General features: G+C 47.3%; 1 protein-coding gene across 1 annotated transcript; it reads left to right on the forward strand.

Moving 5' to 3' along the window:
* The first annotated feature begins 10,547 nt into the window (after positions 1-10,547).
* Positions 10,548-11,483, forward strand: LOC135882234 (olfactory receptor 51G2-like). The gene has a single exon (XM_065409063.1). The coding sequence runs from the start codon at positions 10,548-10,550 to the stop codon at positions 11,481-11,483; it is 936 nt and encodes a 311-aa protein (XP_065265135.1).
* Positions 11,484-19,440: the final 7,957 nt, after the last annotated feature.

A 19,440-nucleotide genomic window follows, 5' to 3' on the forward strand; every position in this document is an offset into this window, starting at 1 on the left:
ACTTTGTGAGTTGCTGTCCCCTGCCCTGAAGCGCAAGGACACCCGGATGCGAGCAGCCCTGACTGTCCAGAAGTGAGTGGCCATAGCCCTCTGGAAGCTTGCAACGCCAGACAGCTACCGGTCAGTCGCGAACCACTTTGGCATGGGTAAATCTACCGTGGGGGTTGTTGTGATGCAAGTAGCCAATGCAATCGTTGAGGTACTGCTGTCAAAGGTAGTGACCCTGGGAAACGTGGAGGTCATCATAGATGGCTTCGCCGCGTTGGGATTCCCAAACTGCGGTGGGGCTATAGATGGAACTCACATCCCTATCCTGGGACCGGACCACCAGGCCAGCCAGTACATTAACAGAAAGGGCTACTTTTCAATGGTGCTGCAAGCACTGGTGGACCATAGGGGACGTTTTACAAACATCAACGTCGGATGGCCGGGCAAGGTTCATGACGCTCGTGTTTTCAGGAACTCTGGTCTGTTTAGACGGCTGCAGGAAGGTATTTACTTCCCGGACCACAAAATAACTGTTGGGGATGTGGAGATGCCTATAGTGATCCTCGGGGACCCAGCCTACTCGCTAATGCCCTGGCTCATGAAACCCTATACAGGCGCCCTGGACAGTGAAAAGGAACTCTTCAACTACCGGCTGAGCAAGTGCAGAATGGTGGTGGAGTGTGCTTTTGGACGTCTCAAGGGGAGATGGAGAAGCTTACTGACTCGCTGTGATCTCAGCGAAACCAATATCCCCATTGTTATTGCAGCTTGCTGTGTGCTCCACAATCTCTGTGAGAGCAAGGGGGATACCTTTATGGCGGGGTGGGAGGTTGAGGCAAATAGCCTGGCTGCTGATTACGCCCAGCCAGACAGCCGTGCGATTAGAAGAGCCCAGCGGGACGCGCTGTGCATCTGCGAGGCTTTGAAAGCTAGGTTCCTGAGTGAGCAGGGTAACCTGTGACTATTAAGTTTGTTTACAGAGAAGCTGAACCTGCCCCCGTTTCTTTACCCAGTAAATGTTCACTATCCTCTCCAGTTACATACCCCGTTCACCCCATTCGCCCCCTTCCAACACACATTTAAAAATAAAATCACTTGAAATTTGTTAATGAACATCGTTTTCTTTATTACTGTTTTCGCGGTAAAGTGTTGAACCTGGGATGCAAACTGTGGTGGGGAGCGGGTGTAGTGTAGTGATGCAAAGGACGCTTCTAAACTCGAGGAATGACAGGCTCCGCACTGGTGGACTGGTTGTTTCAACGGAGCCTGACACCCCTCCTGTTCGGGACTCTGTGTGTGGGGGCTATGTGACTTTGTGGCAGGGGGAGGACGGTTACCGATCCCCTGCTGCATGGCTCTGTGATCTAGGATAAGGACCGCTGCATAAGATCTCTAACCGCCCTCCCCCGCCACAAAGTCACATAGCCCCCCCCACACACAGAACATGAAAACCACCTCCCAGACTGACCAGGGTAACTAGTGACTGCAATGTGTCTGTACCCTGGTAAAGGTGACTGTCCTGTCCAATTACCAACCCCCTTCCCCCCCTTCAAACAGACTCTCCTCTAAAAGAACATGATGGAAACAGTAATTAACAGAAACGTATTTTTTATTAGCAACTACACATGAAACTGGGGGATGAAACTGGGACGGGGGCTTGGGTGAGGCGGGAAGGAAAGGACTTATCAAATTTTGGGGAATGACAGCTTTCTGGTACTTGAGCAGTCTGCAGGGGTGGAGTGAGAGTTTTCACGGACTCTGCCGCCCCTCCTTCTTGGGACTTTGGGTGAGGGGGGTATGGGACTTTGTGGCGGGGGAGGGCGGTTAGACATAGACTGCAGCGGGGCTCTGTCCTCCTGCCTCCGGTCCTGCAGAACATCCACAAGGCGCCGGAGCATGTCCGTTTGCTCCCTCATTAGTCCAAGCAGCGTTTGAGTCACCTGCTGGTCTTCCTGCCGCCATCTCTCCTCCCGTTCAATGTGTGATCGGTGGATTTGGGACAAGTTCTCCCTCCACTGGGTCTGCTGGGCTGCCTGGGCTCGGGAGCAGCCCATAAGTTCCAAGAACATGTCCTCCCGTGTCCTCTTCTTCCTACGCCTAATCTGCGCTAGCCTCTGGGAGTGTGATGCCAGGCTGGGTTGGGAGACAGTCGCAGCTGTGGGATGGGAAAAAGGAAGTGAATTCCTCAGAAAGATAAATTTAGTTGTGAACAAAGAACATAGTCTTTCTCTGTGAACAAGACCATGCACAGCACCTATCACATGCACACTCAGGACAAGGTCGAATTTTCGGCCTTCGCATTCAGTGCCTGGGGTCTTGCAGTGCAGATCAGAGAAGCGGGGCAGGACAGCGGAATTTGTGTAGCAGGCCGACATGGTAAGCCGTAGACTTGTGGCTGCTTAAAACTTTAATAATAGCACTGGCCTCCTTTCACGTTCAAAGCAATGCCAGTCCCTGCTGCCAGCAATCCGGCAAGCATGAACTCTGCCCCTGTCCCACCCCCTCGCGGCTGTCCCAGGGAAAGATCCCTGTATGCTGACCCTCCACCGCGTGGCTGTAAACCGCTGGTTACAGTTCTGTAAAGGAACAGGCAAGCAGTCCCAATACTAACATTCCCCTACCTAATTCAAAGTAGGTCACCATGAGCGACATCACTCTGATGAGGATTTCAGAGACGGAGAAAGAAAGGATGCTTCGGGAAAGCATGCAAAGACCAGGGCCATATGCCGCCATGCTCTGCAAGGCAATGATACCCAAGTACTTGCTTGTCTCCTGGCACGGAAATGTTTCGTACCACGGAGGACCCAATAAGGCCGCTCTCCCCAGGAACCTGATGCAAAGGCTTTCCAATTACCTCCAGGAGAGCTTCGTGGAGATGTCCCAGGAGGATTTCTGCTCTATCCCTGGACATATAGACCGGATTTTACTGTAGCTGCACTGGCAGGGACTAAACAGTAGAGCGCCTAGGGCAAAGCAATCATGCTAAAGTGGACATTGTTAGATTTTTTTTCAGTAGTTGCACTGCCAAGGACTGAAACGTTAAGCGCCTAGGGCAAAGTAATCATGCAAAACCCATTGTTAATATTGTTAATATTCCTGTTCTGTTAAAAATAAATGTTTACATGTTTAAAACACTTACCGACTGATCCTTCCCCTCATTCTGTGTCCGGGTTAATGCCTGGGGACGGTTGGTAGGGGATCTCTGTAAGGGTGATGAAGAGATCCTGGCTGTCGGGGAAATCAGCGTTGTAAGCGCTGTCGACTGCCTCATCCTCCTCATCTCCTTCCTCATCTTCCCCGTCCGCTAACATGTCCGAGGAACCGGCCGTTGACAATATCCCATCCTCAGAGTCCACGGTCAGTGGTGGGGTAGTGGTGGCGGCCACACCTAGGATGGAATGCAGTGCCTCGTAGAAACGGGATGTCTGGGGCTGGGATCCGGAGCGTCCGTTTGCCTCTTTGGTCTTCTGGTAGCCTTGTCTCAGCTCCTTGATTTTCACGCGGCACTGCGTTGCATCCCGGGTGTATCCTCTCTCTGCCATGGCTTTAGAGATCTTCTCGTAGATCTTTGCATTCCGTCTTTTTGATTGCAACTCGGAAAGCACGGACTCATCGCCCCACACAGCGATCAGATCCAAGACTTCCCAATCAGTCCATGCTGGGGCCCTCTTTCTATTCTGAGATTGCATGGCCATCTCTGCTGGAGAGCTCTGCATCGTTGCCAGTGCTGCTGAGCTCGCCACGATGTCCAAACAGGAAATGAGATTCAAACTGCCCAGACAGGAAAAGGAATTCAAATTTTCCTGGGGCTTTTCCTGTGCGGCTGGTCAGAGCATCCGAGCTCGGACTGCTGTCCAGAGCGTCAACAGAGTGGTGCACTGTGGGATAGCTCCCGGAGCTATTACCGTCGATTTCCATCCACACCTAGCCTAATTCGACATGGCCATGTCGAATTTAGCGCTACTCCCCTCGTTGGGGAGGAGTACAGAAGTCGAATTTAAGAGACCTCTATGTCGAACTAAATAGCTTCGTTGTGTGGACGGGTGCAGAGTTAATTCGATGTAACACTGCTAAATTCGACATAACTCCTAGCGTAGACCAGGCCTTAGTTAGCCTTAGTTTGCAGTTTTGTTTATTTGCTAGGTTATCTGCTTTCATCTGTTTGCTATCACTTATAATAATGTAAAATCTATCTTTGTGTAGTTAATAAACTTCTTTTATGTTTTATCCTGACCAGGGTGTTTTGACTGAAGCATCTGGGAAAATCTCAGCTCTGTACACAAAGGCTGTTACATACCTTTCCCACATTCAGTGGAAAGCGACCTATATTAATAAATTTGTACAGATCCCTGTACAGTGCAAGATGGTATAATTCTGGGTTTATTCTACAGCAAGGGTGCAAGGCTGGGGAGCTGGGAAATTGTTTGTTGTCTCCTGTTTGTCCTTGAGGGGCTTAGGTAAAGCACTCAGGTAGCTCAGTTGGGTGTGTGGCAACACGTGCTCCCATGTTGGGTGACAACACTGCCTGGAGAGGCCAGCAGCGCAGTGTGAGAGATGCCAGCCCAGCTGAATGGATAGGGGGCTCAGCGGTTCCATCGGCTCCCAGCCTGCACCCCAGGGGAGACAAACTGTCACAGAGGTTTTAGAACAAACTGATCAATTAAACAGTAATAAGTCACCAGGACCAGATGATATTCATGCAGGAATTCTGAAGGAACTCAAATGTCAAATTGCAGAACTAGTAACTGGTATGTAACCTAGCACTTAAATCAGCCTTTGTTCCTGATGACTGGCAAATAGCTGGTGTGATGCTGATTTTTAAAAAAAGTCTCCACGGGCGATCCTGGCTATTACAGGCCAGTAATCCTAAATTTCGTAGCATGCAAATTAGTTAAACCTATAGTAAAGAACAAAATTAACAGACACCTATATGAACATGATTTGTTGTGGAATTGTCAATGTGGCTTTTGTAAACGGAAATCGTGCCTTGCCAATCTATTTGAATTCTTTGAGAGGATCAACAAAAGTGGGCAAGTGTGATACGGAGGATATAGTGTACTTGGAAGTTCAGAAACCCTTTGACAAGGTCACTCACCAAAGGCTCTTAAGAAAGGTAAGCAGTCATAGGATAATGAGGAAGGTTCTCTCATAGATCAGTAACTAGTTGAAAGATAGGAAACAAAGGGCAGGAATAAATGGTCAGTTTTCACAATAGAGATAGGTAAATAGTGGTTTCCCATAGGGATCTGTACTGGGACCAGTGCTGTTTCACATAGTCATAAATGATCTGGAAAAAGGGGTAAGCAATGAGGTGGAAAAATTTGCAGTCAAGACAAAATTATTCAATATACTGAAGTCCAAAGCAGACTGTCAAGTGCTACAAACGGATCTCAGAAAACTCAGTGACTGAGCAACAAAATGGTAAATGAAATTTAGTGTTGATAAATGCACTGTAATGCACATTGGAAAACATAATCCCAACTATACATTGAAAATGATGGTTCTAAATTAGCTGTTACCACTGAAGAAAGAGATCATGGAGTCATTGTGTATCGTTCTCTGAAAACATCTGCTTAATGTGCAGAGGCAGTCAAAAAAGCTAACAGAATGTTGGGAACCATAGGTGGTGGATATAGGCCTGGATATAGGCCTACATATATCCAGGCAGTAAGATGGTATAGTCCAGTAAAGGGTTAGACTTCCCTGGCACATATGTGGCCACCGGCCATTGGTTGCAGTGTTTGCACAGAGAAGTTGTTGCTTATTATTATGCACCATGCAGGTTCCAGAGTGGCTGAGGAGGCAATATGTGTTACTCAGCTTCCTGGGTTCATCAGTGATCTCCCTGGACTCCATGGAGATTACTGATGAAACCAGGAAGCTGAGTAACACAGACCGCTGTGACAGGTTGTCACCTCCGGGGTGCAGTCTGGGAGCCGTCCGAATCGCTGTGCCCCTTAACCCTCCAACTGGGCTGGCCAATCTTACACCGCTTTGTTGGTGACACAGCCAATCTCTGCAAGCCCTGTTATCAACAACGACAGCAGCTGTTGCCATAAACCCAACTGAGCTACCTAAGTGCTTTACCTAAGCCACTCAAACACAGGCAGGAAACAAGAGCCAATATCCCAGCTCCCATGGCTTGCACCCTTACTGGCATATAAACCCAGACTTATACTGCCTTGCACTGCACAGGGGTCTTTACAGCGTAAACTCACTTTGGTCGCTTTGCCCTTGATGTGGGAAGGATATGCAACAGCCTTTGTACACAGAGCTGAGATTTTCCTCAGACACTTTACCCAAAACACACTGGTAAAGATAAAGCATAAAACCAGTTTATTAACTACTGCCACAGGCCCTGGTAGCACATCTCTGATGAACCTGTGCTAGCAGTTTGCTGGAGAGGATCCTAGAGTAGCTGTGGAGGCACAAAGATTGTGGGTGGGGGGGCCTAGCTCCCAGTAGATCACTGAGATCTGTACATAACTTTGAGGATCTATGTAATCTCCCTTCTCTGTCCTGCATGCTGAGTTTGTAATGCAGGAAAAAGGGCTGACAGGAAGAAATCTGGTCCTATATTATTAATTATTATTATTATTATTATTATTATTATTATATTTCAGTAAGATCACAGCTGTGACGGCATCATCGTTACCCCTCGGTCGTCCCCGAGGTAGCCATGTGACTAATCAGAACCATATGAACAGTGATGACAAGCCCGGATTCCACAAATAGATCCTGCAGCAGGGCATCACCACATATCCCCTGTGATTTGGCCTCTGGCAGTTTGCCATTGCCTGAGGCAGGGGTTAAAACCAAGCAGCTGAGGTTCCCTGATGGCCAAGTGGCCCCCAAGGGAATGTGCAGACATGCTTCATAAAGACAGTTGCCTCCCAATCTGAACACATACTGCCTGCTGCCTGTGCAACTTCTCCGATGACTCCTTGTCCTTTAGGGTGAAGACCTCTGGTGTCAGCGGCTCCCCGTCTAGCAGGAATTGGGTACGTTGGCTGGTTTCACTATCTTTAAAATGCAAAGTGAAGGGGAAAGGCTGCAGGGTGTTCACATTTGCAGATGTTCTGTGCAGCAGCAGCAAACTCAGTTGGGCTGTCGGGGTGACTCAGTGACAGGGGCTGGAGGGCAGGCAGCGCTAGGTAGCTTGGGAACCTCTCCCCTACATCTGCCCATGGTCTATGGGGGGCTGTTCAAGCTACACAGAAAGCCAGACATTCAAACCGAGCTCGGAGTGTAAAAACCCCAGAGCCCCGAGTCAGGATTTTTGAAGGGCTCCCATTTCTAGAGGTGCTGTGTGCTCTGGGCCCGATCCTGCCACCGGCTGAGGGAGAGGAGACCCCACAGAATATCAGTGACTAGTTCCCAAATCACCTCAGGTTTATTTACTACTGAAAATTTAATTAGCAAATGCATTTTCAAAGGGTTTATTCTCTGGCTCAATTGTGAAGGCAGGAATTCAGAGCTGCGTTGCTCCGTGGTAACAGGTCCAATAGGGCATATTTCTGCTTCCTTAGCGGCTGAGGGCTCCAGCACTTCCACCCTGTAGATACCCATCAAAGTTAGAGGCTTCCCATGTCTCTGACTCCTCTTTGGTCTCTGAGGGCCACATGTCAGGCCTCGTAGGCTTCCCTTACATGGGGTGGAATCCCGCGATCCTCCCACCCTCAGCCTGCACCCTGGGGTACAGCACACTGCAGGCTGTCTGTGGATGCTGAGCAGGTCTGTGTGGGTTCGGCACCTGTGATTCTTCCCTCTGGGACTGTGGGAGTATTGATGAGACTAGGGCGACCAGACAGCAAGTGTGAAAAATAAGGACGGGGGTGGGGGGTAATAGGAGCCTATATAAGAAAAAGACCCCAAAATCGGGACTGTCCCTATAAAATCAGGACATCTGGTCACCCTAGATGAGACTAATGACCAACCAGCCTTCTTGAAACAAAATACTGTTTAATATGAACAGAAGGAATAAAGTGTAACATGGGAGAATAGAAGGGTTTTCAAACAACAGTCTTCACCCGTTTCTGTCCCCAAGCCTTCCCGCTCTGACAGGGACCCAGATAGGCCGTGCACTTTCAGACTTCCCCAGCGATGTCTGTCCCTGTCAGTCTGAAGAGCTTCTCAGCAACAGCTGTCCCAGCTCTGGACAGACTCCCAGCCCTGGCAAAACAAGCTGTGTAACGTGGCTGGAGCCCGGGAATAGGCTCCTCCTGGTTTATATCTCTAGTGTAGTCTCTCAATCTCCCTGGGGTGGTTACTGAGCGATGGCTTTTCTTCAACTATTCCTTCCCTTCCTCCTTGTTTTCCAGCAGCCTGCTATTAAACTAAGATGAGCCACACTAGTTTCACCTTATATAGCCATAACAGAAACATCCCAATAGTCAACCCAATATAGCCATACAGCAAACATCCCAAGAACTGGGTTTAACACACACATTCATTATTGCAGCTCAGCTCCATGTCTGTCGCAGTGCCAATCCCGGGTGCTATGCATTTTGTGAATACAGAACATAGACAGTGAAAGAGAGAGAGAGAGAGAGAGAGAGAGAGAGAGAGAGAGCAATAGACTACTTTCATGTGTGAAAAGAAGTTTCATTTCCATGAATACTCATGCATTTGACTTTCAGATCCACTTCCTACAAACCCTGAATTACAGATTCTGGAGTTACTATGTACTAGAGAGTGACAGCTCAGGGAATGAATATTTTTATATATTGATCCCAAGGCCTGTTACCACTCCAGATACAGGCTACAGACTGACAGAACAGAACCTGAGGAGAACCAGTCAGCTATTAACCCAGGGGCAGAGGAGCTACTAGACTTTTGTTTGCTGACAAGCAACTGAATGAGGGCTGATGAAACACGCCACTTTTTAAGTCCCACTGTAACCTTAGAAATCATCTCGGAAAGCAGATCAGAGGGGAAAGAATGGGTTCACGTGTGTGTACAAAAGTACAGATGTGTAAATGTTATGCCAAAACTTTTCATTGTTATATAAATATTAGAAACCAAACTTTCATGACATGCAGTTATATTGAAAGCCAATGGCAGAGTTGTTGGAATCTCTACAGGAAGGAGCAGTGGTAACTTTACTGCTTAATTGGTATTGCTTTAGAAAGCATTTTAGAAGTACTCCACATACTGTTTGCAATGGGTTTGTGCTGTTAACTCTTTGTTCAGTGAACAGCTGTATGATACTGTCTCCTAGTAACTGACTAGAAGCTTGTTGTGACACTTACATTCAGGGTCATGAATACAATCCCTCTGTTATACCTGTGCAAGGCTTTCCAAAATATCCTAACAGAACAGAACTGCTGGTCTGTGTTTCAACAAAGAATAGAGGTGAGGTGCAGGAAAGGGGAGTGTTATAGTGCTTGTATCCATGGCTGAAGTAACTTGTACACTCAAATGGATATTAGTGCAAACCTAGTGTTTGCACTATTTACTCCTTTCTGACACCAACCCCTCCTCCACCCAGCTAAGTAATTGTCTGCGTTAGCTTCTTTTACTTTGCCAAATATCTGCAGACTTTTGAAAGGGAATAGGCTGCAGGTCCGGCAAAGATGAAAAGAAGCCTGTAGGATGATTGAACTCTCTGGATTCAATCAACATTGGTCAGGAAAAGCACTTCAGCTTCTCTTGGAGGGATTCTTGGAGGTCAGAGTGTATCACCGGGAGCATTTGGTTAGGGAAAGTTAAGAGAGCCCGGTTCTGATCAAATTGATACATGTAAATCTGGAATGATGCAGTTGATGTCAATGTTATTGAATTCAGAATCTGGCCCTAAGAATTTATCCCATGTACTGTAAAGAGGCAGTGGCAGAATTTGAACTCGCAGGAGTGGAGAAAATAATATATAGAGCGAGGCAAAGACAGACGTTTATAAATAGCTTCAGTACAGGACAGATAATTACAATAAGGATACATGCACCTCCCATGTATTTACACACATCATGATACAATGGGCCATACTCAGAAGTGGAGGGCCAGAAAGGGTGTCTGTGGGAAGGTCACAAATGTAAAATCACACAGTGCTCAAGCAGGCTGTGGAACTCCCAGCCACAAAATATCAGTGGGGCCAAGAGCTTAGCTGGAGTCAAAGAATGACGGGATGTTTATATGGGTAACCAGAAAATCCAAACACAGTAGTGAGAATTGTTTTTAAAAAGTCTGGGAAGGATCCTGCACTTTCCTGATTTACACCAAAAAGTATGTCTAACTAGTGGGTGTCAGTGGAAACTTTCCCTGGGAGCAAGTTATCTCATAGCTGCCTATTGCAGGGCTTCTTCCACCTTACTATGAAGAATCTAGATCTGGCCACTAAATACTGAGCTAAATGGACTACAGGTCTGATCCAGTCTGGCTGTGCCTATCTTCCAACTGGTGGTGTAAATCCAAGACTATATTTTTGCTGATAATCCTTGAGCTTGTGGGAGTCTCTAGACAGGCACTGAGAGCAGAAATATGTCTCATTAAATGTAATCTAGTCTCCTTTTTTTCCTTTCAGGAAGGAAAGCTCAAAACTCCTCAGACCTACCCAGTACATTATGTCAGCTGTCAATGACACCAAATTCAAATTTGCAGTGTTCCTTTTCACTGGGATACCTGGGCAGGAAGACATCTATCTCTGGATATCTGTCCCCTTCTGCTTAATGTATGTTATTTCTATAGTAGGAAATTCAGTCATTCTGTTCATTATAAAAACAGATCCAAGCCTCCATGAGCCCATGTACATTTTCCTTTCCATGTTGGCCGTCACAGACCTTGGCTTATCAATAGCCACCATGCCAACGATACTGGGCGTATTCTGGTTTAACTCTAGGGAAATCAGCCTCGATGCCTGTTTTGCCCAGCTGTTCTTCATCCACTCGCTTCAATGCATCGAATCTTCTGTGCTCTTGTTGATGGCTTTTGACCGCTTCATTGCGATCTGTAACCCACTGAGATATACTTCCATCTTAACCCTGCCGAGAATTGCCAAAACGGGACTGGTGTTTGTGCTAAGGGGGGTGGCCCTAATATTCCCACTCCCTTTTCTCGTGAAACGGTTCCGATACTGTCGAGCCAATGTCCTCTCCCATTCCTACTGCCTGCACCAGGATGTCATGAAGATGGCTTGTGCGGATATCACAGTCAACAACATCTACGGCTTGTCTGTTGCACTCTTAACAATGGGGTTGGACTCGCTGCTCATCTTCCTCTCTTATGTGATGATCCTCAAAACAGTGCTGAGCATCACATCCTCCACAGAGTGCCTCACGGCCCTGAACACCTGCGTCTCCCACCTCTGTGCCGTCCTGCTGTTCTACATACCAGAGATCGGGCTGGCTCTGATACACAGATTCGGGAATAGCTCTTCTCACTTTCTTCAGATTCTTCTGGGCTATGTCTACATGATGATCCCACCCCTGATAAATCCAATCGTGTACAGTGTGAAAAGCAAACACATTCGTGCGAGGATAATCAGGGCATTTGTGAAGTGAAGGGTCCGTTCATCACCTGTCTCCAGCACTGGTGACACAAAAAACATGAGCGATGGCCACAACCATTTATTCCATCCTGGATCCTCTTCCCCCTCTGCACCTTCCTGCGCCCCATCTCTTCCCACAAGACTTAGCCCCCTGCTCCTCCTCTTCACCCAAGGCTCTGCCTCCTCTTCAGGCTACAAGCTAGAATCCAGGTGATGGTAACAGCTGCCCAGGGAGTCAGCCACCTTGACGATCCCCAGACCCTCTACATTTTACCTCCCAGGATGTACAACCCAGGGAAGGTGGAGAGTCTGGGGCTCCCTGCAGCAGCCTGAGCTCCTGGGGCAGCTGCTACCATGGCCGGAATCTGGCCTGGCTGTGGGGTGGAGCCTTGGGGGAAGTGATGGAAGAGGGGCAGGGCCTAGTGGGAAGAGATAGGGCAGTAGGTGGGACCTCATGGGAAAAGGAGCAGTAGGGGATGCGGATCAGATGAAGACCTGAGCAAACAGGGAGGTGGGGGGCTCCAGAGTAAAGGAGCAGGATGGGGCCGGAGGGTAGGAGAGCCTGTGTTTTGGAGAAGTCTGAATAAATGTGACCCCACAAAGGGGGCTCTTGTATTAAGTATCCCAGGGTGAGAGTAAGTCATTGCAAGGACCTTAGAGGCAAGGGCAGGGAGCCTGCAGGGCTACCTCAGGCCCCAAGGGGGCACTCTGGAGTGGCTGCTGTCTGCAGGGACTTGATTAGAGTGGGATGTGCTCTTGGAAGCCGTTACTATCAGGCAGAGATCAGCCCAGCCGTCAGGCTGCTCTAAACTCCGCTCAGATAGGGGGAGAACAGGCCAGTGAATCAAACCTCTGTAACTGGCTCCTTGCCATCCCCGCTCCCTGCAGCACACGGGGGAGCTCTTCTGGAACAGCAGAGAATCCAGCCGGGCCTGTCACCACTCAGATGGCTGGAAGGCTGGTCCTGTGGTCTGGGCACTGCTCTATGCCTCAAGACATCTGAGTTTGATTCCCTTGCTGTGTTTGACCATGGGCAAGCCCTTGACTGTCTCTGAGCCTCTGTACAGGTGCTAAGTAATCCTGCCCTACCTCACAGCATTGACGGGAGGATAAATACATTCCAGATGCTCAGATACTCTGAGACCCTAAGATCAGGGCTGTGTCGGGGTTCCACAGAGCAACACCTCTGACATAGGTCTATAAAAGTCTTCTTACCACAGTGTCCTGTGACAGCTGGCTTCTGGGAAGCCCCGTGACTCCAGCACTGTGGTGTCTGTGGCAGATGTTGGGGTGCTTGGGGTGACAGTGAGGGGTAGGTAGTTGGTTTCTGAGGAGAGTGTTGGAATGTCACGGGGTCACTGGGAGTTTCAGCACAGTCACCGGAGCGATGTTTTCCAGCCATTCAGACTGAATGGGTCTAACTGCCAAACAACAGAGTAACAGCCACGGGGGCTTCATCTTAGATGGTCTGGCTGGGATAAAGCAGTCTGAGGGCAAAAGTCAGCTTCACATCTGTCCCTGTAACACAGACATGGCTGAGCACTACGGTGACTCCACCCAGGCTCACACGGGTTTCAGCAAAGGCTGCTTCCACAAGAAAGTGGGAAACAGAGGGGAAGATTCTCTGAGAGACACAGGGAAACTAGGCTGGGTCCCAAGAGCTCCTTCGCTTCTGAAAAGAATGTAAGTTGGGCCAGTTCTGTTCCTCTATCTCCAGAGCAAAGCCTGTCTAACTTAGCTTGTAGTGATACATGAGATAGAAGAATGTAGACGTGTGACAGCTACCTGTTATTTTAAAACCATTTTCTCTAATGCTTTGTGCTGTTTATTAATAAAACTCGTTGGTTTAAGGAGGCTGGTGGTGACTGTATAGCTCTGGTCACAAGCACTCGAAGGGAAGAGACTGAGGTATCCTGTCAGTCCTGCTTGGTGATAAGCATTTAGCATAGAAGGGGTGTTGTACCCAGCTTGAAGAGTGGTAAAATTAGGATCATAGGAACCTAAGAATGACCATACCAGATCAGAGCAATGTTCCATCTAGCCCGGTATCCTGTCTTCCCTCAGTGACCAATGCCAAGTGCCCCAGATGAATGAACAGAACAGGCAATCAAAAAGTGATCCAGACCCTGTCGCCCATTCTCAGATTCCGGCAAAAGAAATAAAAAAGTCTAGGAACACCATCCCTGCTCATCCTGACTAATAGCCATTGATGTACCTATTCTCCATGAATGTATCTAGGGCTTTTTGTACTCTGTTATAGTCTTGGCCTTCACAACATCCCCTGGCAAGGAGTTCCTCATGGTTGACTTAGTTGTGGGAGGAAATACTTATTTTTGTTTGTTTTAAACCTGCTGCCTATTAATTTCATTTGGTGCCCCCTTGTTCTTGTGTTATGTGAAGGAGTAAATAACACTTCTTCATTTACTTTCTCCACACCTGTCATGACTAAATTGTAATATTCCCCCAACACAGGAAAGGACATGGTTTTTGGGTAAAGAGACCATTTATCCCAGTTCTACTGTGACAATCCTATTTCTTCTTAGCCAGCGTATGTTCTTGAATTCAGAATAGCAACTTGTTGAAGTTGCATCCAAGATGGTGGTCTACTCCAGACAATGATTCATAGATTCATAGAATTTAAGGCCAGATGGAACTATTAGGTCATCTAATCTGAACTCCTGCAGAACGTCACCCAGTTACCACTGTACTGAGCCCAATGAGTTGTGTCTGACTAATGCATAACTTGTGTTCATCTAAAGTGTATCTTCCGGGAAGGCATCCAGTCTTGGTTCAGAGATATCAGGAAAATCCATTACCTCTCTTGGGAGTTTGTCCCACTGTTTAAGCACCCTCATTGTTAAAAATATGTGCCTTATTTCCAAATTTAATTTGTCTGGCTTCAGTTTCCAGCCATCGGTTCTTGTTATATCTTTCCCTGCTAGTTTAAAGAGCCCATTAAAAATTTTATTAAGATGATGTTAAAAAGAAAAAAAGTGAACAGAGTTTAAGCATAGAAGTTTCTGGTTATCAGGGAATAACGTACAGATTATCGAGGGTGCAAAGTTTGGTTTAAGATCAGGTGGCTTAAGGAATACATAATCTGCAATATCCCCGATTGGGGGTAAAAGGTTGATAGGTCAAAGTACAGGCATTGAGATATGAGGGTATGAAGTTCATAGAGTGGCTATGTTCGGGTGTGGAGTATAATGAGTGGATATGATGATGAGGATGGATTGACCCTCATTTGGTGAGATTTAATGTTCAGGGAGTTTATGGTTCCAGTTCATATTATCCAACGGAGAAGGTCACTTGGTCCCTTTCTCGTAGTGGGAGAAGGATGTCACTCTGGCTCACGCCTCCTGGTACTGTCGGTGGCCGGTGATGTGCTCGATGTAGATGTCCCTGGACCATCGGATGGTGTCTGAGACCATGAGGCGCCGCATGAGCCGGCTACCCGGCATTTCATCCCTGAAAAAGTGCTTGTACACTGCCATCAAGTCAGCTCTCAATCTTCCTTACTTCTACTCACTACGTCCCAGTTTATAAAGCCACGGGTAAGTTGGAAAAAACAGAGGCAGAGAAAGTCCTGGCTGTATTAGTCAGTCCTAGGATGACTGTGATCCACTGATGTGCTGCGCCTGTGAACAAGACAAATGAGATACTAGAATGTGTCAGCGAGATAGGGAGGTGTTAATATCCATATACAAGGCATTGTTGAGAACTCTTCTGCAAAACTGTAAAATAGGGGTCACTCATATTCCAGAAAGGAGAATTCAACCTGTAACTGGTGCAGAGAAAGGCTCCAAGGATGGTCAGGGCAATGGAGGGCCAGGCTTACAAGGAGACTTGAAGAGCTTGGCTAGTTTAGCGTAGCACAACGCAAGGCTCTGTGGGGATCAGCTTGCTCTATAAATACATTGGGAGAAGGGGGGTGGTGAACACCAGGGCTGGAGATGAGCTGCTGAAGCTAAAGGACAGTGTTGGCACAAGAACAAATGGGGACAAACTGGCCAGGAGTTAACTGAGGATGGGAAGGAGAAGAGGGTTTCTGACCATCCAAGAAGGAAGAATTCTGGAACAGCCTCCCAACAGGAGCAGTGGGGGGTAGGGCAAACAAATCAGCTCATTTTAAGATGGAAGTAGATGGTTTTATGCACCGGACAATGTGCCGGTGCTGCCTGCCATAGCAGGGGTCTGGACACATTGACCCAGGAGGTCCTTTCCTGGTCTATGCCCCTATGGGTCACATTCACTTATTTTGCATCACATTGGGAGCTCATGTGGAGTCACTATGACCCTGCTCTGGTCCCTGGCCAATGGGTTTGTCCCTCAATAGATTCAGGAGAAATCATGATTCAGCATTTTCATCTGGAAAAAGAATTGTCCTTGGGTTCCTGTTTAGTGATGTCTCAGGAGTTTCATTCCCTGAGTTTCTGGTAATCTCAGCATACTGAGCTGCCAGCTGCCCCCTCCCCAGACCCTAGACCCAGAGAGGAAGGATGGTTCGGGGTTAAAGTGCTGGCCTGCCACTCAGAAGAACTGGCTTCAGTTCCAGGATCTTCCACCGACGTTTTCTGTCCCTCAGCAATATGCATTTTAATACAGCTCAATGTAAAGGTATATATCTAGGAGGAAGGGATGCAGCCCATCCTTACCAGATGGGGGACACAATCCAGGGAAGCAGTGACTCTAAAAAGGACCTGGGATTCATAGTGGGTAATCAGCTGAACTTGTGCTCCCAGTGCGCCCCTGTGGCTGAAAAAGCTACTTCAATCCAGGATGTACAACCAGGGGAATCTTGAATTGGATAAGAGAATTTATTTTATCTGGGTATTTGGCAGTGATGTGAGCACTGCTGGAATCCTGAGTCCCGTTCTGGTATCTACAGTTCAAGAAGGAAGTTGATAAATTGGAGTGGGTTCAGAGAAGAGCAACGAGAACGATGAAAGGATTAGAAATCCTGCCTTAGAGTGATAGACTGCAGGAGCTCGATCTATTTAGCATAACAAAGAGAAGGTTATGGTGTGACTTGATCAAAATCTGTAAGTACCTATATGAGGAGCAAACGTTTAACAATGGGCCCTTCAATCAAGCAGAGAAAGTTATAACATGATCCAATGGCTGGAAGCTGAACCTAGATACATTCAGACTGGAACTAAGGTGTAATTTTTTTTAACAATGAGGGTAATTAACCATCGGAGGAATTTACCAAGGGCCATGGTAGATTCTCCATCATGGACAATTATTAATCAAAGCAGGATGTTGTTCTAACAACTCTGCTCTGGCGGTTATTGTGGGGCAGGTCTCTGGCCTGTGCTATACAGGAGGTCAGACTAGGTGGTCACAGTGGTGCCTTCTGGCTTTGGGATCTGCCCAGTGCTGTTAAATGCACTGCCCAAGCGCATGGGGTGTTGTACTGACAACATGTTACAGATTGCGAGGCGCTCGGACGCTGCAATAACTGGGGCCAGAGCTAAGAGCTTTAGAGAGATTTCAGCTCTGTGTGCCCCATAAGGGTGATTTGGGGCACTGGGTGGGGAACCTGAACTCTTCCCAACACCCTTTGGTGATAAGGCCTGTCATTAGCACAGCCCCCTTTGACGAGGGAGTTCTGGGCCCCTCCTGCAGCTCGGCAGTAAGAGGGGGAATCAGGACGTGCTTTCAGAGCGTGAAGGATCTGGAGAGCGTTGCCTGGCCGAACAGAGCCCTGCTGGGCTGCCCCTTGGTCTGATCCTCACCCTACCCACACCATGAGGGGGTTGTTTGGGTCCAATAGAGAGATAGCAGCAGGTGTTTGGAGCTGGGCTTCGGTCACGCCCCTTTCTATTAAGAATGTGCATGGCCTTGCTTACATGGCATGTGCATGTCTCATGCCTGAACATGAGGAGAGACCCTCTGCGCTGTGCCACAGGTACCTAGTGACTCTGCGAGCCTGTCACTGTTATGTCCGGCTGTCTGTGGCGTAACCCTGTTCCTTACAACCGGGGGCTCTGTATCCCAGTGCAGAGGGAAACAGCGTCTCTGTCACTGATGGACTGTGTGACCAGACATGTCCACTAACCAACCCTCAGTGCCTTCGTTTGTGGGTGCTCTGCTTGAGATACGGCCAACAGCACCCCCTCTTGGCATTTAATTGGGAGTCTCGCACTAGTTCCTGTCTTTCTGAGAACCCCAGCTTCAGGGATCAAGACACTGCGTGGGAATCTCAGCTTTCAGTTTTCCTTAGAAGGATTATGTAAAAAACTGATTTATAAAAAAGCTAGAAAACGTATAGCAGGTGACCCAAAAGGCTCAGACACCAAAGGCAAATTAAAATGAACCCCACGTGAGTGTATTTTTACATCTCATTATTTTAAATTAATCTTATGATTTTTGGTTGTGTTACTCATAATTTTTCAATGGGACTTGGTGATATTCGGTACCTAGTTTAAAAGATCTGAAAAGTAACTAGCAGATACCTGTTCAAAATACAAATTAAACCTAACATAGTAGATATATTGGATATAAATTAGGAATTTTTCACCCTAACTAATGATTCAAGCAGTCCACCAAGTTTCCATATGCAGACTAGAAATCCCTTTAATCTTTGAGCAGCTCTTCCCCCAGTTCAGTCTTTGTTCCTCAGGAGTTTTCAGGAGTTCTCTTGTGTGGGGAGTGAGGCCAAGAGATGATGTCACTACCCACCTTATATAGTGGTAAAATACAGGTAGCAAAATGGGGTTGAGTATCATGTGGTCTGGTTCCATGCCCTTGCATTCCTTGATGAGTCATAGCAGCCATTATCCATAGGCTGTGTGGAGTGTTCTCAAGAAGGCTCAGCACATGGGGGAAAAGCTTCTCCTAAGGCCTAGTGTTTCCACTAATGGCCCATTATCCTGAGTAGGCCCTTCACAACTGGCTGTCTAAACTGGAAGCATTTTGCCTAGTGGGTTATGGTGCCAACCTGGATGTGGAGACTGTTGGATGTAGTGGTGTTGATCCAAAAGGCAAAGGGATTGTTGGATACCAAGTAAATTTCATAATCAGAAATATGTGGACGGAGATTCCAAACAACTCTACCAGGCTGGCTGTGGTGAGCCAAATCCATCCTGCCAGAACTGCTCTCAAATTGGCATATGAAGCAGAAGAAAAACAACAAGCAGGACACATCCTTAGAGAGTCACCAGTGGCCGTATTGCTAGCCTGGGCATGGAGTATCAGAGACACCACCCAGACACAGCATATTCCCACAAAACACCTTACCAAAATCAAACAAAGAATCAAAAAGGAATTGATTTTAACCAAAGACACACAGGGACAGTATGCTTCTTGTTAGAAGGTGGATGAGGAGATTAACTGTGAACACTTTATTACCCTTGCTGTATCCCCTGACACTGGTCCTGGTAATACTCTTGGAAGCGAGACATCCATTGACAACAAATGCAGACAGATTAAGAAACAAAAAGTAGAAACTCCAAAAATGGAGTGAGATTTTGTGACAGCACATCAAATAGTAAAACGCCACATCACAGCAGTAGTAGGGGAGGATCTTACTTTGCCATGTAATATTCAATCATACCCACGAGAAAATGCTAATGTATCAGTTGAGTGGTTTAAAACAGTGAACCCAGTAATCAGTCATGTGCACGGAATCTTAAAAACATATGGGGAATAGACAGACAGGGTAACGTTTATCAATTCACAGGATAAATTGAGCGCATCCATTCACATACATAGCCTTCAGCTAAAAGATGAAGGAACATTCACGGGAACTTGGGTCATGACCCCAGGTATTAGCAAATGTATTTACCATGTACAAGTATGTGATGGTGCCTACCCAACACAAACACACACCTCACCCCATCCACTCTATTCACCACTGACATTACCTCACCAATGGAATGTCCAATTCTACAACCTTGGCCCACATCAGGAATTTTCCTGCACCCTACCAGAGAGTATATGGTACAGAATGTGGGATGGATATATGT

The sequence above is a fragment of the Emys orbicularis genome, chromosome 1 (genome assembly GCF_028017835.1).
Source record: "Emys orbicularis isolate rEmyOrb1 chromosome 1, rEmyOrb1.hap1, whole genome shotgun sequence".
NCBI classification, from domain to species: domain Eukaryota; kingdom Metazoa; phylum Chordata; order Testudines; family Emydidae; genus Emys; species Emys orbicularis.